Genomic DNA, 25,697 nt, shown 5'->3' with positions numbered 1-25,697 from the left:
GAGGCTGAGCTCTTCATCGGTGGCCAACGATTCAGTCGGTCAAGGCTATGCAATAAAACTTCAATTTACGAAACCCCTAAGTGACGGGGTTTGGGGAGCCCCCGGGTTGTGGCCATGTGGCGGTGTGGGGAGAGCGGCCCCCGAAGGCAGGGAAGGCGTCTCCCCCCACGCACCTCGCCGTGGGCAGACTACTCTCGATACATTTTTATAGAGAAATAAAACTCTATAATTTTCAACGCCAAAAATACCCGTACGGACCTTGTGAAACTGAGCCTCGTCTTCCGGTCACTTCGTCCGCACAGCGTGGTCACTATAGTATTGGCACCGTGTCGCCGGTTTGAAAGTGGCTGAGAGAGGAGATCTTGAACGTTCTCCTCGCAAGACATTTTTTGTAGCTATGTTTAAGATGACGACTTTGGCTAGACTGATCGTGATTATTTCACCGTGTACACAAAGATATCGCACACCGGAAACTAATGTTATATGTCAATTACACCTCAATGAAAGGGTTGAGGAGGAAGGGTGCAGTTCGTAATCTGACGAGCACAAACATCGTTGCAAGACCCTGAAGGAGAAGTAAATGGAAGAGCACCCCACATTCGTGGGGGTGGGGATCTGGCACCATTAGATTGGCAGTACCCCCGAAACTGAGGCGGCTCCGACACGGGCTCTGTCAGCTCCCCAGCTGATTTCTACGCAGAAGCTGACACGCCGGTCAACGCTCCGTGCAGAACCGTGAAGCACCCAGGACGGCCCAGAGTCTCGAGAAAAGGACAAAGCTGGAGGACTCACTTTTCCCGAGGACTCGCGCTGAAAGCTTTCTACAAAGCGGCGACGATCCAGGCGGCGTGTCGCCGACCCCAGGTTAGACATGTAGACCAGCGGGGCAGAATCAAGAGTCTAGAAATAAGCCAGCGTGTCTATGGTCCGATTTTTGACAAGGATACGAGGCCATTCGAGGGGCGGAAAGAACAGTCTTTTTTAAACAAATGGTGCTGAGAAAACTGGATCGTCGATGCTAAAGAATAAACTTGGACCTTTAGCTCACCCCACGTCCAAGAATTAAAACTAGAACGGACCCCGCGCCGTCGGGTTGAAATGGAGGTACAGGTGGAAGTCGTGGTGTCAGTGGAAAGGCGGGTAGAGAGGTGAGCGATAGGGAGGTGACGTGTGGATAGACACAGAGTCTCTGATTTTGTCTCCCCGAAGGGCCTAGGAGCGGGGGGCCGGCAGCAGGCGCAAACACCCTTAGCATTGACGTTCTGGCTTCTAAGTATTTTTCTCAAACAGTAAGAGGAACCGGGGAAAATACAAGATGTGCTCAGCACGTCAGGAAACACTCAAAGAAACACAAGGAACCTCTCGCTGGCCAGATCCGAGACCCGTCGAGCAACAAAGCAAGTAACAGAAACCAATAAATAAAATACGAAGCCAAGAATCCGCCCGGAAATAAAGAAGGGAGCGAACAAATGAGGTGTGACCTGGCCCAGCCCGCAGCCCCAGAGGACCTTCCCTCGTTCCAGCGGGAAAAGGAGAAACTGTGCTGAGGAAAAAGTCGACAGACACCCCTGATTTAATCTTTTATCTTGAAAACGGTTCAGTTCATTCAAACGGTTGTGCCTCATTTCGGAAGGCGGGTGAAGCGGGTGAGCCCCCAAACGTAGGCCTCAAGGTCCAAGCAATCAGCTGTGTAGGAAGAGCCAGCCCTACGGGAAAACTAAGCTTTGTAACTGCAGCAGACACATTTATAGCCGTTTCTGAGCCTAGGAGCTTTCTAGACGTTGGACTCGAAGCACCTTTTGCAGTTTGAAACGTCTCTGACGATGTCGCTGGGTTCTGGGTGGCCCAGACAACAGCAGTCACAGCGATTTAAATGAGTTGTCGTCGTGATGTCTCTGGAGTTTGTATGGCGTTGTCTAGCTTTGATTTGCAAGGGCGTCAGAAACAAGGGCGTTTTCAGTCCTCAGCGATTCCAAATCAAAAGGATGAGAGGAAATGGAAAACGTTATTCTGGGGAGCCATAGCCAGAGTTTGGGGGGTGGACGGGGACCAGAAGAACTTGAGAACCAGTTCAGTTTTCAGGCGGATAACAAAATCTCAAAAACAATGAACGGCACTAGAATCTGAAATCCACAAGTACGTGCTACAGTTTCTACGGAAACTTAATTTATTTCTGTAATATCGTCTCCATTGGTATCAGCATAACCATCGTGACACTAATTTGCTTGCAAATTGTTAAGTTTTAATACATTTGGCCTGATTATTTGCAGAAACGCAGCAAGAACAGCGATTGATTATATAGCCTCTTTTAAATCTGCTCTGCTGGGACCATTCATATGAAATTTCAGATTGAACTTTTAAAGGCCAGGCCAAGGACTTTCCATCAAACTGCCTGCAAGTCCTGTGGACTATTCATTTAACCAAAGTGACCAAGATTTTGCAGGCAAATATAGAAAATTAAATAGTCGTGAGCAAAACCAATCAACGACCTGAAAAATACAGGAAATTATCTTGACGAAACATAAAATCCTTGCTGTGGGTCCCCCCCTGCCCCCCCTCCCCAGCAGATTTAAGTAAAGAAAAAAATACTTTAATATAATCTCTTCTTGGGAGCAGACCAATAGCTCAAGAAAAGTCTGTCTTTCCAGTAGATGAAATCCAGTGAAGCAGCCCTTTTCCCGCGGGAAATGTGAATCTGGGAGTCGGTTTCCTTGGCCGGGGTGCACGACGGGGCCGGGGGACCTTCCCAGCAAGGCTGTGCGGGGTCCCTGTGGCAGTGTCCCCTGTAGGGCGCACGGTCTCCGGGCTGGAGCTCCCGAGGTGGACGGTCACTCTCTTCGTCCAGAGCAATGATCATAAAATGGAAAAGGCTGAGAATTTTACAAAATCAAGATTAAATTTCCCCTTAAGACGTACTTGTCAGAATCTCTCGGAAATTGTAACGCAACATCAGAATGTTCATTAATCACTGCGTGGGCACCAGTGAAAATGAATAGAAATGACAACAACACAGAACTCTAGTGTGACTTCTCATACACGGAAACAGACAAAATGCCTGGGGTCCGAACGACGTAACGGGCTTGTTGCCATGGCTCAAGGCTGCGGAATATTCCCTGGTGCTGTTATGTGCTTATCCGCAAGGTCAGCTGCAGTGACTTCTCCAGGGAAATATTTGCAATGAGCTCCCGTGTGTTCTACAACCGCTGGTTGTATTCTACTCACTCACACGGCATTTGTTAGCTAAGACTACGACACGTTTAGTTCCAGATCCAGATTTTTGCCATGTCCAGTCAGCAGCCTTGAGTACAAATGCACCTTGGTGAACTTCCGTACAGTTATGGCAACTCTTAGTCCTGGCAAGACTGAGTTAATCTCATTTCCGATTGTTGCTGTCAAATGTCCCTCCAGCCGTCACTCGGATCATTTTTGTCAGGAAATCTGCTAACTGGTTATTGTTGTTTAATGTGAAAAAATTTACTTCTGCATTAACGGGTTAGCCAGGAAACTTGCTACCTGAATTTACTGTTTGTACAACACCCCAGACCTTGCAATGCGCATGGCACCCGGGCCCCTTAGTTCACAGGGTTTGGACAAATGGGGACATTCTACATCTATCAATCCTCATTTACCCAGCAGCCGAAACATTTCCACAAAGAGACATTTCTCCTACTTATTTCCCACCGCCAAGGTCTAGAGCGGAAAGGCGTGATCTCGCGTTCTCGCTCGAGCTTAGACGGACCCTTGGTCTTCATTGCTTCCTCGAAAACCGTCCTGGGAAGAGTCGCCTTTAAGGTGCCTCTCACCAAACCCATTAGCAAGTCCACGCAGCTGCGGGCACCCCCGGGGGTCCTCGATCCCGCCCTTTACCCCCCTCCTCCGAGACGCCGCGTCGTCCCCACGTGCGTCAGGCGGCTGCCTTACCGTCAGAGGCGCGTGTGCTGTCTCTCCTTAGCCCAGTCCTGGATTTCCGCCTTCGCAAAGATCAGGTAGAGAATTAGGCTCGTCACGTTAATGGCTGCCATCAGGAAGAAGATTTTGAACCAGGAGGATTCCGGGTCCTGAGGGATGAGAGCACCGAGCGGTCACAGGCGATCGGACCCGCCTCTGGGCTTGTAGCGTTCCGCATCTAACATCGCCACAGGCTCGGCGCCGGGGACCCAGCACACGTGGGGAGAAACGCAGAGGGAGCAAAAAAGGCAAAATTTCACCCTGCGGAGAGAAGCTCCGTTTGTCTCTCTACGTTTCGCTCTACGTCGACGCGGCCACGAGTTTTCCTCCGTGGAGATGATGCTGTGATGTGCATCACGCTCCGGCCAGGAACGCGCTTGGCTTTTCACGCAGAAATGAACGATGCGGTCATTCGACGCGTGACGCCGCTGAGCTGGCTCCGGGCTCCCCCCGCCGCGCCCGGGGGCCTCTCTCCCTTCAGTTCTCTGGTGCTTCAGAGAAGACGCTCTCTGTATTTTGCAGGCTTTGTCGTTGTCTTTATTTAGAGACTTGGCCCAAATTCCTTACTCTGACATTGACAGTGGCTCCCGATTAGCGAGACTGAGAAGCCTCACCTAATTCTCTTTTGAGCTATGTTTAATCCGAATTTTTAATTTCAGTGTAATATTTTTCATGGCCGGAAGTTAGCTTCGCTTCTTTGTCAAGTCGGATGTTTCTCATATGCTCAATCCTCTCGTTTACAGCTTCTTTAAACCTAGGCCTATACTTGCAAGCTCCCCGAGTCTGTGGTTTTCAATCCTCACTCAACGTGACGCCGTAGACCTTCGAGCGTTTCATGATTTTTGATTACTCGTGAAGCCACATTCACTGACACTCGATGTGTCAGGAAACCCTACAGTGTGAGTTTAGGCTGAGTTTCTCCCGAAAAATGTTATTTGCGTCTACTGGGCATCTGAGGCCACTTAAAGCCCCGTTCCCGGCTCAGGGCGTCCGGAGCCAGCGGAGCTTGAATTGGGGGCTGAAACCCTCGTGGAGACTGGCCTCTGGCCTCGGACGCCCAGAACAGCGCTGCTCAGCGCCTCCTCCCCCGCAACGCTGAGTCTGAGACAGGCGGGGGTCCCTGCTGGGCGCGGACACGGTCCCTCCTGGCCTTTGGAAGTCAGTGGAGGGGTCGGCTCTCCGGATGGGGGTGGGGAGCTATGTGTCGGGGCGGGGGGGGGGAGGTGCCACACTCTGGCCCCCGGGGTGCTCCCTCCCTCTAACCGGCGCAGAGGGGTCCTGCCTTTCCTGGGCGTGGACGCGGACCCCGAGCACGGACGCGGACCCCAGACACAGACGCTTCCCCTCTGGGAAGTCAAACTGCGTCTCGCAGCCCAAGTCAGGGCCGAGGGGCAGCTGGAGGGGCCACCTGCTCATGGCGTCTCTCAGCCCTCGCCGGTCATGCAGACAGACCGGCCTGTGCGTGCGCCACGGGGCGCTCGCGGTGGGAGTGCGTGTCCCCTGGCGGCTACAGGCTCGAACCAGCGTCTCCGAGCCGACTCTCCTTCCGTGGGGCGTCGTGGCTCATCCCCCTCTCGTCCATTCTAAGGGAAGCCGCCGTTCGGCCAGGGTGGGTGAGGAACCCCCGTCTGGACGCTCCTTACCTGGTCAAGGATTATTCCAGTCACGGTGGTGGAGATTAGTCCTCCCGTCATTCCAATCAGAATGGTCATGCCTTTAAGGAAGCCGTAGTATCTGCACGAGAGAAGGACAATCCACAGGCGGAAAGTTGTTTTCAGTCCCAGACCCCACTGGACTTAAGACGACGTTTAAGAAAGAGGACTGTCGACTCCCGAACTTCCCGTTCCGACTTCTCAGATGCCATTAAAACATCGGAAAAGGTCTGCGGTGACAACAACGCCCTAGCTGCACTGCGGAGTCGACACGGCGGCTTCCGAGTCAACGACATTAAGCTACTGAGAACCGAGGTGACCTTGGGTGACCTAAATGCAGCCGAGAGGTCCAGAAGGGGATGCACGCTGGTGGCAGGGGCTGCCGGAGGGTGACAACAAAATTGAAGGACGGTTCGCCTGCTCCAGCCCTCCTGTCCCCAAGTGCTGGCCCCGGGGGTCACCCGCAACTCTCGGGCAAGGAAACCAGACGCCTGGCTCAGAAGGAACCGGGGCAGGCCGATCCCACGCCTGGGTGGGATGTGAGTTCCAAGGCAGGCGTCACGCGGAGAGCCACGGAGAAAGCGGGCCTGAGCCCACGAGCCAGAGAGAACAGGACGGCACCCTCGGGCAGCAGAGCTGGCGCCGGCCCAGAACCTGGTTCTGGGCGCAGCATCTCTGCCTTGCCGTCCACGAGGAAGGGCGCGCTGCGTGCTCGCCCCCCGGGCCTGTCCCAGCTCCTCTGCCTCACGTGGCGGGTGTGGGAGGGAGGTGTAGTCTGTGTCCAAGGCGTGGGCCTCTCGTCCGAGAGCGGTCGCATCTGGGCCTAGGGCCCGGGCCTTGCGCTGTATGCAGTCGCCGGTAAAAATGTGAGTTGTCCGTGTGTGTGTGTGTGTGTGGGGGGGGGGGGGTTGAGGGCGTCCTCCCGGCTGGAGACATTACTCCAGCGTGCATTTACGGTCCTGAGTGGCCGCGGCGTGGACCGGGGCGGAGGCCGTCCGCCGTCCCCGGCGGCCGTGGCTCCGTTGTCACGTCAGCGATGGAGTCTTGGGGCCCACTTATGCCTTCGTGAGCCTATCCCCCATAAAAGTGTTAAAAGTCGTGTTTTATGACTGTGGGTTTCTGCGAGGCAAGAGACTTTCCAATTTCATCTAAATTTTCAGGTTTTTTGGCATGAAGTCGTCCGTCACATTCTGTTACTTTCTTTATGATGTGCTAAGACATCACGATGCGCCCATTTTCGTTACCGATATTGATCATTTTTTCTCTATTTTTCTGGACCAATCTTCATTTTATAAATTGTATTACTTTTCAAAGAACCAACTCCTGACATTGTTGCTTTTACATATCATTTTTTTGTCCTGATCTTTATAATTTCCTCTAGTTTCTTTGGGTTTAATTTGGCGCTTTTTTTCCTAGCTCCTTGAGGTAGAAACTTTGATGATTGATTTTTAGACTTGTCTTTCAACGTATATGTTTAAAGCTATACATTAAATAAATAAATAAATAAATAAATGATTTGTTTAAATTAGTTTCGGATACACAGTACGTTGATTAGATATCTATGTGGTTCATAAAACGATCCCCCCATTTGCTCCCTCCCTCCCTGGCCCTCCACCTGCCATCATATCAATGCTGACTGCATTCCCTCTGCCATCTATATGGTTTTACGAACTATATAGCTGTCTAACCAGTGTACTGTATACTTGATACCAATTTAAAAAAAACAAAGAATCCCGAGGGCCCTGACAGGTCCTCTGAGGTCACTTGGCCACCACAAGATGGAGCAGTTCCCTCGTCTGGGGCGACGGGCACCAGGCGGGAGCTTCGTGCGCTGTGCCCCGTCTGACGGGGGCGCTGTTGGGATGCTCGGGAATTTCTGGACGGCCGTGGGCTCTGAGACTGCTCGCCCTTACGCCGCAGCAGCCCGCGGCGGCACGGTGAAGCGCACGTCACCGCCGAAGGAGACGGGCGATTCTATTGATCTTATGCTTTGGACTTCACAGGACCCGAATGAGATTTGGCGGCATGAACCACGGTTCCATCCCACGTGGAGGGAAATCAAGGGCACGCGCTCTGCCCAGCCCTCAAAAGTAATTCAGAGCCATCAAAGCCTGTTTCGCGGTCCGCCTTGCAGCCTGTCCAGGGGGACAACGGTCCTTGTCGGTGCGTCTCGGAGCATCTCTGGCCCCCGTGCTCCTCTGCTCCCTCACCCCCCGCAGAGAGGTGGCAGCTCCGAGGGCTCCTGTCGCTCAGTCTCGTCTCCCAGACCGTGCGCCCCGCCTTCCTCCTTCCAGACGCTCTCTACTGGCCCCTCTGTCCTGCTCGAACAAGCGTAAGCCCTTGTCCAATTCTCAGTTCTAGCAAAGACCGCTCTCGCCTCAGCGGACAGTGTAGCAACGCGTCCCCAGGGAGCTCCCTTGAATAGGCAAAGGGAGATGGGGACGATCTCGCTTACCGAAGTTTTGTCTCCACCCCATTAGTAGAAAAATAACTTCCACAACATCAATCGACGTGGTTGAGCTATTACATGCATTCGCCCTAAAGACTGGGGACGAACTAGCTTCAGAGACCCAGCATTTCCCCAAATAGTCTACTGGCTCTACAGAATTACCTGGCTGACCTGGACGCTGAGCCCACTGGAACGACGCAACTCAGGCACGTCCTGGGCCGCCCAGGCCATTGCTGGCTCAGGCCGTTCCCACCCTGCTGACCAGGAGCTGGCAGTCGGCACCAGGGAGCGGGTGACGGCAGCCGGTCAGTCTGGGGGGCAGATGTGCCTGGGCGCGGACGCTGCCCCCGTGGCTAACTCAGTGCGCATCGCTGCCAGGACGGCCGATCGTCCCCTCACCCGCACCGCGTGGACGATTTCGCATCTCCCTGGGGCGCGACGGGCACGCGGGAAGGGAGCCACTTACGATTTCTCCTGCTGATTTCTGCACACTGTCTCGACCCACCCGATTCTCAAAGTGCGCGCGGCTCGGTCGCTACTGTGCCTTCTACACCCACCGACCCTTCTGTGTCTTCGCACAGTTCCAAGCAGTCGGAACAGCCGCGGGCATTTTGAGGAGGGTCTCGGAGCCGAACAGCTTGGCGGGTGCGTGGCTCGCCGGAGCGGACCCGCTGGGCGAGATTCTTTGCGGAACCGTGACCGAGTGGGTCGCTCTTGGCTGACTTTGCCCGTCTAACCCGGGGCGCGGCCTTCCACAGCTCCGGAGAATTCTGTTCACATTGGATCTACGTCCTCCCCATCGAGGCCAATGCCAACAGCGCCCCCCGGAGTTGTGCAAGTGGCACGGCTGCTCCCTTGGTTACACTCATTGCTAAAAAAGGCACAATGTAGTAAAGAGAGCAAGGTTTTTTTTTTTTGTTTTTTGTTTGCCAAACGGATCCGGATTAAAAGCCTAGGTAAGATCTCAGACCTCAGCCTCCTCGGCTGACAGGTAAGTATCTGAAGCTCAGTTTCCTTAGCTATAAAACAAGCGTTGCTGGCTGACAGTCAGCGGGACGTAAATATGCAGTAAGTGAACGACTAACCCTCCACAGCGCCAGAACATGTGGCCAGCTGGCCGCGGTGGACATCTTCAAACACCCTCGAGAGCCTGGGAGGACGAGGCTGTGGACGCCCTACCTGGGAGCGATATCCAGCGGATTTATTAGCATTCCAACGGTGCAGAAGCTTGTCGTCGCATTGGTGAGGACCAGGAAGACCACGACGCTCTGGATGCTGGAGCCCGCGGAGGCCAGGCACACGCTGAAGACGGCGGGCAGGAGGAGCCCTGCAGAGGGGCCCAGGCGGCCGGTCAGCTGCTTCCCGCGGGCAGGCGGCACAGCCCAGGGCTCGCCACCGTCCCGGCTCACTCACCCAGCGTGGTGAAGAGCTTCCGCACCGTGAGCATGCTGAGAATGTTCCTGGCCAGGAAGCAGTCCGCCATGGGCCCTGACAGGAAGCTGAGGATCCAGGCAAACAAGTAGGGGAGGGCAGACAGCATCCCATTCTGGGGAGGGAAGGGACCGTGAGACCGCAGGCGCGCGGGGGGCCACCTGCCGCCAGAGCCTGACATTCCTGCCGTGGCCCTGGGTGCCCTTGGCGCACGGCCCCACGGGGCTGCTGGGCCCGGGCCGCCCAGAAGGAAGAGGAAGACGGTTCTGAGTCAGACACAGCTGTCACCTGTCCAGTTTTCTGTTTTCAGTACCGAGGGACCTGGCAGGGCTGGACGGTCAGAGCGAAGCCACACAGAGGACGGGAGGCACTGGCCCGGGGGCCACACAGACCATAGTGACAGCGGCAGACGCTGCCACGTGCTCGCCTGGGCCAGCTCCTGCTAACCTTGCAGGGACCCACGGCCTCACGGGCGACGAAGCTGAGCGGGAAAGGGCTCAGGTGGCCTCACCCGGACGCCGGGCCGGGCCAGTGACTGGACTTCGCTGCGGACCCCATGGGACAAGCCCAGGCTCCATCTCTCAAGGAGTTTTTATCCTGGTCATTGTGACATCAAACAGCAGAAGGTTCCAGGCAACAGTGACTCTCCGAGTCGGTGGGCTGCGGGGGGTGGGTCCGCCCCAGGGCTCACTGCCACGCCCCAGAGGACGGTTGGGGCGAGTGGGGCGGGGAACAGGGCTTGGCCGGGTGGCTTTCAGGAAAGGGCCCCAGTTCCCTGGGATGACGACAGTGCTGAGCCTCGAGGGACAGACGAGGGCGCTCGATCCCACAGCGAGAGCCAGGCGGGGAACTGTGGGGTAGGGGGTGCGTGCGTGTCGCTGGGGGCCGGGCCCGGACCCCGGCTCCGGGCACCGCGGTGGAGGCGAAGACAGGGGCGCCTCACCTCCTGCACTTCGGTGTGGAGGCTGGAGCTGATGAACATCGGCGAGTAGAAGATTATGATGCGCATCATCCAGAAGTAGGCGAAGGAGGTGAGGGAAATCACCCAGACCGGAAGGGACCGCAGCATGGCCCTGATGGGCAGCGTGTGACCGCTGGAGCTGACCTGGAAGGGAGCGCACCGGTCACCCACACGTGGGGCGCAGGCGGCCGCCGGGCGTGGGCTCTGGGGGATGCGCCTCACCTGGCCTGCGAGGGAGGCTGTGATGAAGTCCCGCTCGGCGACGCTGATGCACGGGTGAGCCTCGGGGTTGTCGTGGTACAGAGCGAACCAGACGAGGCTCAGGGCGCAGCCGCAGGCGCCTGTGGAGGGGGCCGCGTCAGCACCAGGCGCTTCTGCCCGTGCCGCGCCCCCGCCCCCCGCATCGGCGTGGTGGCCCGGCCGCCTCGCTGTCCTGGAGCGCTGTGGCCGCTCCGTGCCCATGGCTGCTGCTCCTCGTGGAACGAGCTCACGGGGGTGGCGGCCAGCCCTTGGCCCGGCCCGGGCCCCAGCCCCGGCCCCCTACCCTCCTCTCGGCCACTGGGCCTCCCTGTGCGTCCCGCGGGGTCTCCACTGCTCTGCCCCGGGCACAGCACCACGAGCCGCGGCGGGCGTGACCATCGCCTGGCTTGGGGAGCTGGGCCGTGGCCATGATCCTGATGAGCAGCCCAGGCCCCGGGGGCGTCCGAGCCTGCAGGCGTTTGCCACACTAACTGTTACGTCTCTGAGGGTTTCTGTGTTAACGACCGTGTGGCGTTCCGGTCGGTCTTCCCAAAGCGGGCTCGCTCATTTGCCAAATGCCGATTCGGTGCCTACTCTGTGCCAGGCACGACTCTCGGTCCTGGGGGCACAGCAGTGGCCGACACACGCGGACGGCCCTGCCTGCACGGGACTGACTTTCTGGCAGCTGAGAGACGGACAGTGGAACATGAGTAAGGAAAAGGGGTTGAGTGTCAGTGACGGGAGCTGCGGAGGGAAGCGAGGTGGGTGTCGCGCGGGCACACGGCGTGGGGCGAGGATGCTCCAGGCAGAGGGGGCAGGACGTGCGAGGCCCGAGCTCCGAGGCCAGTGGGACCGGGGAGGGGCCACGGGGACGGCGGAATGGGCCAGAGGTGACAGGACCAGACCACGGGGAAGCCCGGAGCTGCCGCGAGATCTTAGATCTTAACTCACACTTTAAACAACACCGGACAATATTTCGACAATTACTATTTCCACCTCGTTCTGTGACCTGAGGCCCCAATCCCAGCCAAAACGCAGTGGAGAGGCGCTCGCTCCTGACACACACACGTGAAACACACACATTCCTTTATGTCACGCTACTCGACTTGTCCCTCTAGGCCCACTCTCTAGCCTCTTCTGCCTTGGCCACAGAGGCCGCCCCGAGCGGCCACCGACAGGCCCAGGCCCTCTGCTTCCCACAGGGATTTGTGGGAGCAGAGACGAGCCAGGTGTCCCCCCTCCTGGTCGTCAGCCTCCAGCGGCGCCCCAGTCTGCGTGGCCTCTAATGACACATCACGAGCCCCCCCAAGGCAGCCTCTCTCCTGAGGGGCCCCCTCTGGCCCGGGGGTGGGACGCGCTTCCTCCTGCCGGCCCCGCGGTTCTGCCAGGCGTCCCGGAGGATTCTGCGGCTCTCTCCAGAGGCAAACGAGGCCCCTTTGAACGAGGCCCCCTTGAGCTTCCTCGCCTACGAGATGGCAGAGCGACTCCCGTCCGCAGCCCCTCACCCACACGCGTCTGAGACCCGGGCACGAAGGTCAGAAGCGGCTTTGTAACCCGTTGGGAAGCCCTGACCCTGCGCACCTTTGAATTTATTCCAACGTGTGTTTCGCGTTTCGCTTCAGAGACGAAAGCGTTTGATGATGAGGCGCCACGGGTCACGCGCGGGGCGTCAAGTGGACAGTCCGCCCGTCGCGCTGTCCTCCGCCCCCGCGTGCCCCCTGTCCCACGCGCATCGCCTGGGGCGATGGCCCACGGCGTGCGTGGTGCTCGGCGTGACACTCACTCGCGGCCCGTAGCCAAGTGTTGACGCGTCCCTCCCCTTCACCGGCTCCTGACTTTAATACCCTCAGCTTCATAAAAGTGTCTTAATTTCGTTTTCATCTTTTTCTTAAATTCTGACTCACGACTGGGATTCATGGACAAAGACTCACCGAAAATGTAGAAGACCATGGGCCAGCCCAGCGACTGACAGATGAACCCGGTCAGCAGCAGGGCGATGAAGGGTCCCAGTACGCTCCCTAGACAGAGGGAGGGCGCGGTGGACAGACACGCTCGGTTGGAGGGGGCCCCAGGGCGCAGCAGTCTGGCCTCGCGGGGCCACGAGCAGCCGCCGGTGACACAGGCTCGTTCGCTGTGGCGCCGCCCATCAGGCAGAGGGCCACGAGCCGGCTCACTCTCTCTTCTGCTGTTTGGGACTGTCTGCCCCCCACGTGGCCCCCTCCCGCCGAAGTGGGGGTGCGGGAAGAGCCGTCTCTAGAGCCCTGCGGGTTCCTGGCTCGCGAGAGGTGGCGGTCACGCCGGTGGCGTCAGATGCCTCACCTGATATGCTCATGGAGGTCAGCCGGCCTTGCTCCAGGGGAGGCGCCCACTTGACCCAGATCACGTGCTGGGCAGTCAGCGTGGTCCCCTGCGGGAGAGGGGACAGAGTGGTTGGTCTGCTGCGCTCTGCACGGTCACGCCCCGCCCCGTGGCGCCCCCACACCCACCTGACCCAGTCCCTGGAGGGCGCGGCAGGCCATGAGGAAGGCCTCCCCCGCCGTGGCTGCCAGGGGCGTGAGCAGGGTGAGCAGGGAGCTGAGCAGCAGCGAGCAGCCGATCATTTTCCTGATGGAGAAGATGCCGGACAGGTAGCCGGCGGGGATCTGGGCGATGAGCAGGCCGTACATGATGGAGCTCAGGATGACTCCCTGGGTTTTGAGGCTCCAGTTGTACTGGGGGTTCTGAGAGGAGAGAGAGGGCGGCGCCGTCACCCCGGCTGCTCGTGGCCTCCGGGCTCGCCCACGCGGAGCGGCACGCGGGACCCAGACTCAGCCGGGGGCCCCGCTCCCTCCCCGCACCGTCATCTTCCGAGGGTGACCCCATCCTCCGCCGGCCTCTGCAGCTTTATAGCTGGAAGTTGGCGCTTTTTTACCCCCTTCGGCCATGTCTGTCCCCCGCCCCCAACTACACCTCTGGCCATGGCATCGGTTGTTTCCAGGCGCCCAGTGCTGTTGTTGGTTTGTTGAGATTCCACGCAGAAGAGCAGAGTGTTGAGCTGATTCATTGCACTTCGCACGATGCCCTCGAGGTCTATACAAACGATTTTGTTCCATGCGGCTGGATTCTGTTCCACGTCTCCTTCCGACGTGTCACGTTTTCGCAGTCGGTCACTGTCTGGGCTGCTCCGTATCTCGGCCGTCGTGGGCGACACTGCAGTGGACGTGGGGGTGCACCCATCTTTTTGAGTGAGTGACGCTGTCTTCTTTGGGTAAATTCCCAGGAGAGGCATTGCTAGCTCCTGAGGAAGTCCCGTTCGTGGTTTTTGGAGGAACCTCCACGCGGCTTTCCACGGCGGCCTCGGCAGCCCACGTTCCCACCGGCCGTGCGCAAGGGACCCGCCCCCCGCAGCCGGACGGCCCTGTGGAGGGGACGCCCCCCCACGTGCGCCCCCTTTGTCCTCAACTTCCCCTTCTCTCCTTCGCTCCGAGACCCTTCCCGTGCCGTCTGTGCTTCTAGTTCCTCTTATTTTCCCCCTAAAACGTGCGACTCCGTTTGATCCCAGCTCCGTTCCGGGTTCTGTCGCTTTCCCTGTGTTTCGCTCACTCGCTGTCGGCGCATCTCCTGTTTGGCCACGTCCGCTCCAAGCGCCTGCGCGCGTGGGCTGCCCCGTGGTGGCCCCGTGGTGGCCCTTCCCTGGCTCCACGGCTTTGCTGGTTTTCAGGTTGATTTTGAAATTTCAGGTTACGGTCTAGACCCGCTTCGCGGCAAGGGTTTTCCAGGGAGGTTTCATATTTTAGAATAATCACGTGCTCCGTGTCTTCAATTTTTGTCTCGTACCTTTGTGACAGCGGCAAACCGAACTCCTTTTCCATGGCTCGCAGGCGAAGGGGATGAGCATCCCTGGGCACAGGGGTGGCTGTGACGGGGGTAAACATGCCAGGGACGCGCCGCAGCCCCACGTGGCTCAGGCCACGTCGAAGGACCTGAAACTCGGCCCCCGTGGGCAGCTGGTTTTCTAGAAGATGGGGTTCTCAGTATTTAACCCCCAACGGTGGGATAATACAAATATTGAAGTGTGTAATTCACACGCAATTTTTTCTTTTTAATAAAATAGAGTTTAACAGATGTTAAATGTAAGTCGATAAACTTTCGGCTCTGGGTTCACCCGTGACGCCTTCGCCACGATCGCGATGACGGACCCATCCCCGCCCCCCGCCCCCCGCCCGCGACCTGCTGCCCATCACGATAACTTGGTTTTGATTTCCTACAAGTTTTATAGAAACAGAGTCACATGATATACACTCGTTTCCCTCTGGCTTTCTCCACTGGACGGAATCGGTTCGCGTTGCATCCGAGTTGTTCTGCGTGTCAGTGGTTCATTCCTTTTCAGTGCCAAGGAGCGCTCCATTTTATGGATGGTCCACTGTCCGCGCCTCTTTCTCCTGCTGATGAACATTTCGGCCGTTGCAGACAAAGCCGCTCTGCGCGTCGACACACCGGTCCTCGCACGGGCACGCGCCTTCCTCCCTCCCGAGTGAAGGCCGCGCCGCGGCGTCTGGCCGGTGTGTGTCACGCGAGCGCCTGTACCGTCTCTTCGCATAGAAGACTTCGCGCACGAAAGCCCTTCACAAATACCGAGGCACACGTCAGTCACGGGACACACTTAGATCCCTCCTGGCAAGGTGGATCCAGACTTGAGTGTTCTTCCTACTCATTCTCGTCATATCAATTATGATAACAGTCGATCTGTACACAAATTAGTTACGAGATAGGATTTCAAACGTACGACCGTGGCTGACATGTTAAATGTACCTTGACGCTGTCCAGGAGGTCCTCTGCGGAGGCGTTGGGGAGGCCGCGTGGCTCTGTTCTGTTCACCATGGCCAGCATGGTGAGGCTCAGACACACGTTCTGTGACACCGTGACAACGTTACATAAGTGCAGGAGGAGACACAACCCATAGCGGAGGGAACAAAATGTTGGACCTGGTGGGTAGAAGAGAAAGCGTCGATCGTCAACACGGCTGCCGTCAAAACGTCCTTTGAACTGCAGGGAGGGCCACTCAGCACTGTCATCAATTTGAAATTGGACTGGACTTTGCGGCCTTGGAGGTCATGACACAGTAGGAAGACGGGCAGCTGATATAATAACCCCACACGCCCCTAAAATAGAACCCCGACTGGAACGGCCCAGAAAATTAGGCCAGCCCCGCAAGTATTTTTGGCCCGTGCATATTTTAAAGGGACCGTTTCAAAACACCCTAGGTTATTCTTGGAAGTGAGTCTCCGTAATGAAAACAAAGAGTTCCACTCCAGGGCACGGCCTGACCCCCCGAACGCATCGGTTCTGGCTGAGGAACTCGGACGCACGCAGAAGCGGCGCCCGCAAAGTGCTCTGCACTCAAGGAAGCTCTGAGCTGGGGTGACCAGTGGCCCCTGGCATCCGGCCGGACGAGCTCATCACTGGAAGAAAGCGGGGAGTCCGGAGACTGATGCGCGAGCGAATGCGTTTCTGAACGAATGGACCAACGCAACTCGGTGGAAGAAAGCGACACACGGCCACTGCCCGGGAGAAACGGCAACGTGTGCCCACGAAAACGCTCTGCCGAACGCAGGCTTTTTTTTTTTTTTTTTAAATAGCGGACCGTTTGGGATGAGTCCACCGGCTGAGGCGTACGAACCCATTTCTCGGAAATCAAAAAGAGGGACAGAGCGACAGGCCCAACGATCTGGGCGAATCTGGGTAAATCCCTGCAGGAAGAGCTTCTGAATAAAGCTCGAGTTGAAACAGGACCCATGCAGGGAATTCTAGTCTGTTTGGCACCGAGTCACAGACGTGACGCTGAACTCAAGGACACCCCTAAACACATCTACCAGAAAGGAAGAGAACTCAGCGGTTAGGAAAGTTAACCAAGGAACGAACCCTAAGAACACGAAAGGAAGAAGATGTTCAGTATGAGGCAGAAATCAAGGGTGTAGACGTACATATAAAACTGTACGTGTTTATTATAAGCTTTGTATGCGTATGTGTTTTACACATTCACATCTAAGTTTGCACTTAGATAAAGCGGACAAGGTAAAAATATCAACACTGATACGAGAAGAAATAGAAAATTCAATAGACCACTAACCAACCCTTACGTCCATCGAAAGGTACGCGCTCCATGGCCCACCCTTCTTCTGGGAGTTGGTCCCCATCGTGTGGACAGAACCCTAAGCCCATAGTGGCGATCTCTCTGCCCCTCCAGGCCTTGCTCAGGATGAACTTTTGTGTAAAGAAACGTTTGTGTTCAGTGACTATTTGACTGTCAACGCCTGAGGACGCGGTGGTCAAAACACGCGTCCACCCCACTTGCATCCACGGACCCGTCTCCTTCTCCTCGAGACGCAGCAAAAACAATGCACCCCATTCCCACGTTTCCCACGCAGGGGTGAGCCGACAGCCATGAGCATCGCCCCAACTTGCGCGTGAGCGGCTGGGCACCACGACCCTCCCGTTTGGGGATTCTCCGGGGGACAATCGTGGCGGGGCTGCCTCTCTCACCCCCTTTCCCAAACACTTCTAAGCGCTTTGTACATTTTTATGGGAAAAGCCTCTCGCCTGGACTCGACAGTGTCCTATGAGGAAGAGCCAGCCGGCGTGAGGGGACAGAAAATGACAGCTACCTTTCTTGGGAGGGAACTGGTCATCCTTTGGGTCCCGTGACGTCTCTTCTTGCTGCATGGTCCGTTGTCCGCCCACTGCAAGTGCAACGCACAGCGAGGTCAGCACAGCCCCGGCCGGAGGGACCCGGCCCGGAGCCCCTGACCGAACGTGCGTCAGAGGAAACACATCGTCACACCAGCGCCCGCACGCCGACGTTTGTGTGCAACTTTTATGATTTTTCTGTCGTCGGTTAAAAATATACGGAAAACTTGAAAGCTATAGAAAACAGATGAAAAGCTCTGCCAACCCATAATTCTATACCCGGCGAGAGCCCCCTGGGAAGCGAAAGAGAGGCCAGGTCTTCACCCAGCAAACAAGAACTCGGGCTTCACTGCCAGCGGGAAGCTGGAAAGGGGTTCTCGACCCCCTGTGATCATGCGTGGGGACACCTGGGGATGCTGTTTGCCTCCGGACACACGCCCCACACAGACAGACACACACAGACACACGGACACACAGACACACACACACGCACATCACAAACACGCTCGTGCAACCCTCCCCCACGCGACAGACTCGGCACATCCCTCCCGGATTCACGGGCACCATCACCACGCACCACACACTTCTCTCCCCTCGTCCATCCACATGACAGTCCACCTCACGCTCATCCTGGAAAACGTGTTCTGTTTTCTTTCCTTGCGGGAAAACCCGGGGCAATAGACTCCAATAGACTTCCTCCCCTAAGTTTCCAAGGATAGCTAAGAACCTTCGATAAGGTCTCTAACGAGGAGATACGGCCCCTCGTCACCGTCACCGAGGCTCTTTTCGTCACGGAAGCGCGAGACTTACCGACTCAGGGCAGAAAGGTGACCCCCCTGCAACCCCCGCCCGGGACAGACTTTTCCTTCCGACTTCGGAAAACTGCTGCGTTTCTGGATTTACTAATTTTAGCCCCATCAACCCTTCACCAAAGCCTTTGACCTCACCGCGCCAACATTTAAATTTAATTTTTAACTTCCCTTTCACCCTTGAATCCTCAGGGGAGTCTTAAAGTCATCCATGGCCAGTAACTTCATGGCCGTGACAGAGGCAGGACCTGCCCATGTGCTCCTTCGACTGAGGATGGCCAGGGGCGTGCAGCCCCACTGCGGCAGGAAGGCTGTAGACGCCCCACAAACGTCCCGTTAGCTTTTTCTCCCTCCCCTCCTCTTCCCGTCCCTTCTCTCTCTCCTGCAAAGGTCACGTCTGTCGTCCCTTCCAGCTGCCCGGAGAGAGGCACATTTTAGTAAAGCCTGTCCTCCGAGGGGCGTGACCTCCCTGGTGGCCTTGATGACGGCCGTGAGGGCTCTTGGTCCATGAGGGCTCTTGGTCCGGCCACCATGCGCGGCAGGGCCTGGGGGGGCTCTCCCTGGGGACTAGTGGAAGGAGACCTGTCATCCCACCGGGACACGGGGCCCCTAAGCCAGCGACTGCGCTGTAGCTGGTCTCTGCCCTGCTTAGGCACCTTTCATTTCGGCTGTGCTTCTAAAGAGCGTGACACACGCTGCGGGCCGGATGCTCTGCAAACCGACCCCATTACGTGCTCCCCCAAGACGCATCGCGAACCTTCCACCTATTCGCCCGGGAGCCCTGGACGTCTTGTACGGTCAGCAGATTTTCTTCGGAGGTTCGGGTTCTGCTGGTTCTGAGCGTGTGGTTTTTCCAGGATGTTTGACACCAAGGCCGACGATTCCTGGCATTTTCTGGGTCGAGGGCCCCGTCACTGGCCGGAAGCCCCTGGTCAGCCGTTGGCCACGGTGTGTCGTGAGTGGACAGCTTTCCGTCTGGCTCCGGGTCGGCTCCCCATGGAGGGAACCAGCTTTCTGCTGCTGGGCCCGGGGCGCTGTGTGGCTCCTGGATTCCACGCCGGGATTCTGTGCTTTTTTTTTTTTTTTAATTATGTTTTTTAAATTTAACATTTTGTTATGGAAATTTACAAACATATAAAAAAGTAGAACGGTCTCGTTTAGCCACGTACCCGTTACCGGTATTTGGCCACTTGCATTTCCACGTGCCCAGTGGTGGTTTCCTGGAGTATTTTTTTATTATTATTTATTATTTTTATTATTATTAATTATTTTTTACGCCCACCCGGTCTTCCCAGGCGGTCTCCCATCCAAGTACTAACCAGGCCCGACCCTGCTTAGCTTCCGAGATCAGACGGGATCGGGCTTGTTCAGGGTGGTGTGACCATAGACCATGGACCGTGGCTCCACTGGGGCGTGAACCCAGGACCTTCTGCGTGTAAAGCTGACGTGCTGACCGCTGCACTGTGGAGCCACATCCCTGGGGTGTTTTAAAGTAAACACAGTGGAATAAATCTTGATCAGGAAACCGCCATTCGAGCAGCATGCCGGCCTGCTCACACCGGGGTCCGGACACGAGATTAAGCACCCAGGCTCGGGGTTTCTCCCCGGCTCCCAGTTGGCATTTCCTGGGGGCACCTTTTAAAATAACTACCTAGAGCTGAGGCCGGGAAGAGTCAGCGCCCTCCGGCCGAGCCGTCTCCTCAGTGACAGATGCTTCTGCCCTGCTCTGTCCCCTCCCTGGTGACCTGGGACGGAGGAATGCCGCCCCCACCCCCGGCCCTGCTCATTCTTGGGATCTGTAAGTAATAAATTCCGCGATGTTACTCCCTGTGCGTGGCCGTGGCGACGGCACCTTCCACCGACGCGGCCCAGGGTTTCTGCTGCTCCAGGCTGGAGCTTGGAGCTGAGCGAGGCCCCCGCTCACGCCTCCTTGTCCGGCCCTCGTCATCGGCACAGTCAACCCGATGCAGAGCGGGCCCTTCCCGGTCCAGCTCCAGACACGTGTGCCACCTGGACAGCCGTGTGGCCGCAGGCAAGGACAGGCCACCCAGCCACGCCGGGCCTGGACCTCTGGGCCACAGAAACTGCAGCAAAATGAACGAGTGTCACTTTAGGCCATTAGGTTTGTGGCCATATGCTTGCAGGAATATAAAATGGATACAGCTGGCAAAAAGTAATGCAGACCAGCTGACTGTCTTAACAGAGCACAGGAGCATCGGTCTGGAGGGGGGGCAGGCCTGGGGAGACAGTGGCATAGTAATAAAGCAGCGAAACGCGTCACGAGGATAGAATGACAAGACACCACTGTATGGAAGAGGGAAGCAGCAGGAGAAGCCAAGGAACCACAGAAAAACACCCAGAAGAAACGCGCCGTGAGGAAAGGGCCTCGCGGCCCCGGACGCAGGATGGCCGGGTCGCCCGGGAAGCGGCCTGGGACCGGCAGGTGGGGACCGATGCCAGAGCGGCGCCTCACGTGCTGAGTCGGACGGAAGTCGCGGCGGGCGGCGTTTGGTCCAGTCGGAGCCGCCATCGACTTTAAGATGCTACGTTGCGTCCCACTGAAAGCCAGCTGATCGGCTGATCCACAAATCAAACTCTGAAGCGGCACTGAGTCCCTGACTCGCTCCCCGCAGGCGCCGTCCGGGCTCAGCTGCTGGCCGTGCGACCTCCCCGGCCCTAGGCCATCACCCTTGATTTCTTCCTTCCACCTGCCACGTCCGGTCTGTGAGAACACGCTCCTCCACCCCCGTCTCCCCGAGGCCACTGCCGTCTGCTGTTCGCCGCGTCTTCCGTGCGCGTCTGGCCACCGGCACAGCTGGCCCGGGTTCGTGTGACAGCCTCCAGCTGGCCCGCCGGCTCTCCCCTCGAGCAGGAAGGCAGCTGGTGCCCGTCCTCGCCCCACACGTTAGGGCACCCTCCTGCTCGAAGTCCTCCACACGCTTCACTTGCGCCCAGATACAAACGAAGGTCTCCGGAAAAGTACAAAAATCGAAACCAACAAACAGAAAACCCCCGAGGTTTCTGTCGTGGCCAATGGAAACGAAATATCTATAACTTGCTTTGGAATTTTTCACTTCTTAGGCATAAACCCCGAGGAAGTAATAATACCAGCTGCGGACGAACATTACGTTAAAGGATGTTCACATGTATATTACACACCTGTCGTGAAATACACATATATTCTACCTCTCTACTCTCTGCCTCGTTCAGGTGATGGGGCCTTCACGTTTTCACTCACGCTTTTTAGTCAATACGAGAAAACCTGGCACTGGGAGGGGGGAGCGTATAAATACTGTCATTTGTGGCACAAACAGGACCCTGAGGCCCCTTGCCGTCGACCCCCGGGGAAGCGACTCACCGACTCGGCGCTGGGCAGAGGGACGTGCGGTCTCGGCCTCCTCTCCCTCGCTCTTGCTTCAGCGGCTGCCCCTGGGCGGCAGGGGACCCTTTGCCACCGCGGCCCGAATGGCTAATCATTAATGGGACCCTCTGGGGGCGTCTGTCGTCAGAAGCGCCCGGGGTGAGAGGGAGGTTTGGCACCCGGCGCCCTCCGCAGCCCCTCCTGCTTCTCCGCTGACGTGAGCATCTCGATCTTTCTCGTCAGCTGCGTCTCGTTTCTTCGAAGCCCCAGGTGCGTCCCGCTGTCCTAAAGACGGAAGCCGCTGGCTGTTCTGCCAGCGTGATGGGTTCGTTCGGGAACAGCAGCGCGTCGCAGCCGAGGACGAGCACGTCCCGGCAAAGCCTGCGAGCCGCTCCAACGAGCGAAGGGGCGGGGCGCCACGTCACGGAGGTCAGGGAGGGGACGTGCCACGTGGCCGAGCCCCGGGGAGCAGGGGGCCTGTGGTGGGGGGGGGGACTGACGAGGCTCCCTGCTGGGCCCCGACCGCCCCGGGGGCCCCCGGCCGCCCACACGGGTCTCTGGCTCACGCGCCCACACTCGTTCCTGCTTCGTCTTGTGGTGTCTTTAGTGACTTCGGTTCTGTTTCTAAAGGGTTAAAAAAAGAGAATATTATAATTAAATGCAGACTTGTTTTTCCGTGTGATTTTTGTGTTTTTCCCTTTGCAGTTTTGCTGGTTTTTCCATCTTCGAAGCACATGAACTGCAGTGTCATGGCTGAACTCGAACGTCGCTGTGCCGCTTCCCCTCGCCCTTCTCACACGAGGTGTCTGCGTGTTCCCCTGTTTCGACCATCCGCAAGTGTGTTCAAGACATGCGTGCCCGCTGTCACGCAGCGCGGACCGTTCTGGAACTCATGGCATGACCTCGGGGGCCCTGCAGCGGACGCCTGGCCGGTCGGCTGTCGTCACCTCCAGCTCCACGCAGCTGGGGCTCCCTGGCTGCCGTCCTGTTCGTCCCCGTGTCGGAGGAGGTGAGGCCTCAGGCCCCCCCGCACTAGGGAGACTCGTGGCCAGCCCCACCCCTGCACGCTCCCTCCGGGCTTGACCAGGCACCCCTGGCTGGGCGTTGGACTCACGGAGGTCATGGAGTCAGAGGAGTCCAGGCCTGAGGAAGTCACAGTGACCCTCTTGCCAGATCTCTTCTGTGCCACCCTCACAGTCCTTTACGCTAAGTGTCATGATGTTTTAAGAAAGCAGATTCGCCCCATCTGCACTGGGTGAAGTAAGCACGGCTAACCTAAGTCTACTGTGCGGGGGGCCAGATGGAAATGCCACCCTCCCAGGAGAAAGAAGTTTCCTGAGTCATTTCCGAAGGACTCTTGACCCTGCAATAAGTAATCAACAACTGCAGAATTCAAATGCCACATGAAACGTTTCTCACCCTAAATTATTATCTAAGTCAGAAACTGTGGCTTGGTTCCACGATTTAATTTTTAACTTTACTTAAAGATGCTCACGACTTGTTTCTTCTCAAATTCCACCTGGTTTGACTTAGTAGAAATAGACTCAAGGCGTCTCTGTGTGCAAAAAAAATCTAACTTTGCTTCATCTCTAACTAATTTCTAAACACGGGAAGATAGATTGAAAGAGTCGCTTGACCTGACTCATAATAGCCTCTTTTTTCGAATTCATATCTTTTCCTCTGGCAGGAGGTTGGTTTCCAGTCGCTTTGTTTCGGTGACGAGGCTGAGTGGGGAGGACGAAGCACACGCCTCTCCTTCGGAAATCATTGCCGTGACCCTTGGAGCCAGCGCCACGGGGCTGCGAACAGCCACCGTTAATAATTAGTTAGCCATGTGACCGGTCAGCAGGATGTCGCCCCCACTCCGGGTGACGTATTGGAGGCTCCGGCCACGCTCTGGTTGCAGCCACAGGTGGGCCCGAGGATGCCCCTGTCACATGTGCATTGCTCACATCGCAGAGTCCAGCAGTGATGCGGGCTCGTCAGGGGCAGCTGTCACACCATCACGTCACGTGGTTCTCAACTCCGAAACGAGAGGCTTGGCCAAACGGCACTGAGCTTTCGGATGAGCCTGGCCACCTGTTCACCCAACTCTAAGCCGCGGACCCGCACGCCGTGTTCTGTCTGCTCGGGGCCTCCGGTCCCCATCGTGGCGCTGGCAAATCCCTTTATTTTCAAGTTCAGGTCAGACACCTGCTTTTGCTTCTCCATCTCTGGGGCCGAGTCCAGCTGGCCATCGGACTCGTCATTTGCCTTCTGCCGAGCAGAGTGGTGTGTCTGTCGCTGTCCCCACGATGCGTTTGGTCACGGGCTCGGCGGCAAATACGCCTCGCCTTTCCCCCTTCGACGTGGCCCCCCGTTCGCACCAGGAACGCCCGGCCCACAACCGCAAACGCGCGTGCGAATGAGCACAGCAGACGTGGAGAGGAAGAAAGAATAACCGACGAATCTAAGTCTGAGGAGGAGACACAGGAGGACAGTGCGTGCGGCTCAGGCGCCGCCTGCTCCCACAGGTTAGTAAACGGAGCTGAGTCGCCGCTCGGCTGGTGGAAGGGCCTCGAGCTGTCAAGCACGCGGACCCTGTTGCATCCTCGCCAGCGCGGGCCTGTGATGCTGCCGCGCTGGGGTCGTGCCCGGACACCGTCACCTTCTAGCTGTGCCTCGGACAAGGGTATTTCACTATGGCGACTTCTCTCTCATTCGGAGATCATCGAAAGGAATGGGAAATCATGCCACAAAATAAAGCCACTCCACGTACCTCGCATATAACAGAAAATCGACAAACGGGTCACCGTCTGCCGTATTATCGCTGCTGTTTTCATTAACGCCTCTGGTCACCAGCGTGAGTCTCAGTAGCTTTTTTCCTCTGAAATCATTGTTCTATGGAGAAGTTTCTTCTTCCAGACCTAAAAGTCCAGGTATTCTGAAACTGACTAGTTGTTTTCCGACCTCACGTATTTTCAGGGAACCTGGTCAAACACAACCAACAGTAACAAAGACACTAACGTTCAAAATTCCAACCCTTTCGCTCAAGTGAGGAGCTCGTTAGGTAAACATTCCGCTTTCCGAATTGTTTCCAGCAAAAATTTTACTAAATGTCTCACTAATACATATCGAGGACGATCCTTCTAGCCTCTAAAATGTTTTTTTCCCTTCTCGGTTCACGAGCAGTCCTGGCATGAACAGCACGCATTTTGGGCCGTGTGTGTGTGTGTGTGTGCGTGTGCGTGTGCGTGTGCGTGCGCGTGTCACCCGCCCAGGCTGACGGCCATGGCCGTCCTGGCTTGCGGGCGTGTCTCCGGCCCTCATGCCCCTCTGGACAGAAACCAGACTGAAGTTTCCTTGAATCCTTCCAGAGAGATTTTAAAAATATGTTTTCTTCTTAGCAGAAAGGGCAGCATGCTACTTCTTTTTAAACAAAATAACACACATACCTTTTCTTTTTATCGCTATTTCAAATAGAAATTCACGACGTGGGAGGAAGGAGGCGGCCGCGGCACCTGAGGGGAGCCGGCTCTGCGAGGGTGGAGTCTGGGTGGGGCGGGGGTGGCGGGAGCTGCCACCCTCCCACGTGGGGACAGGGCGATGGCCCTGGAGCTGCCGAGCCAGCAGCAGCGACACGTGCAGTGCCCAGCCACGCACTGGGAAACAAGTCAAATGGAGGTGGACGGAAGACCGGTCAGAGAAGGGGACTTCTAGCAGTGGAGCCGACGGGACGGCGCGCCCAGCTCCCAGAGTGCCACCGTCCCCTCTGGGCACCAGGAGCCGCAGGGAGCCGAGACCTGCGCCCGCCGCCCGGCGTGGAGCCTGCGCCTCACACTGCGGCCACCGAGAGCGAGCCTGCCCGTCGCCGCCTTCACTTAGGACGCCCATCGGCTGCTCCGCTGGGGGTGCGGTGGTTTCGGGAGAGACGCGGGAACCGGGGGATCGTGGGTGCTGATGCAGGCCGGCCCCGCCCGTTTTGTGCCCCGTTGTGTTTCGGAAGCTGCTCGGTCCTCTCAGCGGTCATCTGACGTCGAGCCCCTGTCCCCAAGGCGGGCTCGCGTTCAGGCCGCGTTCTGCCCCGGCCGGGCTGTGGGCTGCGTCTCCGCGAGCAGCCGGCGCCCGGCCCCGCGTCACGCCAGAGGCCAGCGGCGGCGTCCAGCGTGTGTCCTCAGCCTCTCCGCGGGCTTCGGTTTCC

The 25,697-nt window shown here is 57.3% G+C and overlaps 1 protein-coding gene and 1 pseudogene across 7 annotated transcripts; both read right to left on the bottom strand.

Annotated features, from left to right (window-relative positions):
- Positions 1 to 1,304: 1,304 nt before the first annotated feature.
- On the bottom strand, positions 1,305 to 22,003 carry LOC120606101 (sodium-dependent phosphate transport protein 1-like). Of its 7 annotated transcripts, XM_039867224.1 has the most exons (13): positions 21,515 to 22,003; positions 17,326 to 17,400; positions 15,473 to 15,645; positions 13,168 to 13,401; positions 13,001 to 13,088; positions 12,613 to 12,699; positions 10,664 to 10,782; positions 10,424 to 10,585; positions 9,463 to 9,595; positions 9,229 to 9,376; positions 5,592 to 5,682; positions 3,922 to 4,058; positions 1,370 to 2,870 (listed from the first exon to the last, which is right to left on the bottom strand). In XM_039867224.1, exons 2-12 carry the CDS (start codon positions 17,381 to 17,383, stop codon positions 3,924 to 3,926), a joined length of 1,428 nt encoding a protein of 475 aa, XP_039723158.1. In that variant the 5' UTR covers positions 17,384 to 17,400; positions 21,515 to 22,003; the 3' UTR covers positions 1,370 to 2,870; positions 3,922 to 3,923. The 7 variants fall into 7 exon arrangements, with proteins under 7 accessions (XP_039723154.1, XP_039723153.1, XP_039723157.1 ...); XM_039867220.1 differs by lacking the exons at positions 15,473 to 15,645; positions 17,326 to 17,400; positions 21,515 to 22,003 and adding exons at positions 11,633 to 11,736; positions 13,631 to 14,837 and having other exon boundaries at positions 1,305 to 2,835; XM_039867219.1 differs by lacking the exons at positions 15,473 to 15,645; positions 17,326 to 17,400; positions 21,515 to 22,003 and adding exons at positions 11,633 to 11,736; positions 13,631 to 14,836 and having other exon boundaries at positions 1,318 to 2,870.
- Positions 19,426 to 19,545, bottom strand: LOC120606210 (uncharacterized; annotated as a pseudogene).
- Positions 22,004 to 25,697: the final 3,694 nt, after the last annotated feature.

This window comes from Pteropus medius, unplaced genomic scaffold (assembly GCF_902729225.1).
Source record: "Pteropus medius unplaced genomic scaffold, Ma_sr-lr_union100, whole genome shotgun sequence".
Taxonomy (NCBI): Eukaryota; Metazoa; Chordata; class Mammalia; order Chiroptera; family Pteropodidae; genus Pteropus; species Pteropus medius.
The sequence above is the reverse complement of the archived record's forward strand: the minus strand, read 5'-3'. Positions and strand labels throughout refer to the sequence as shown.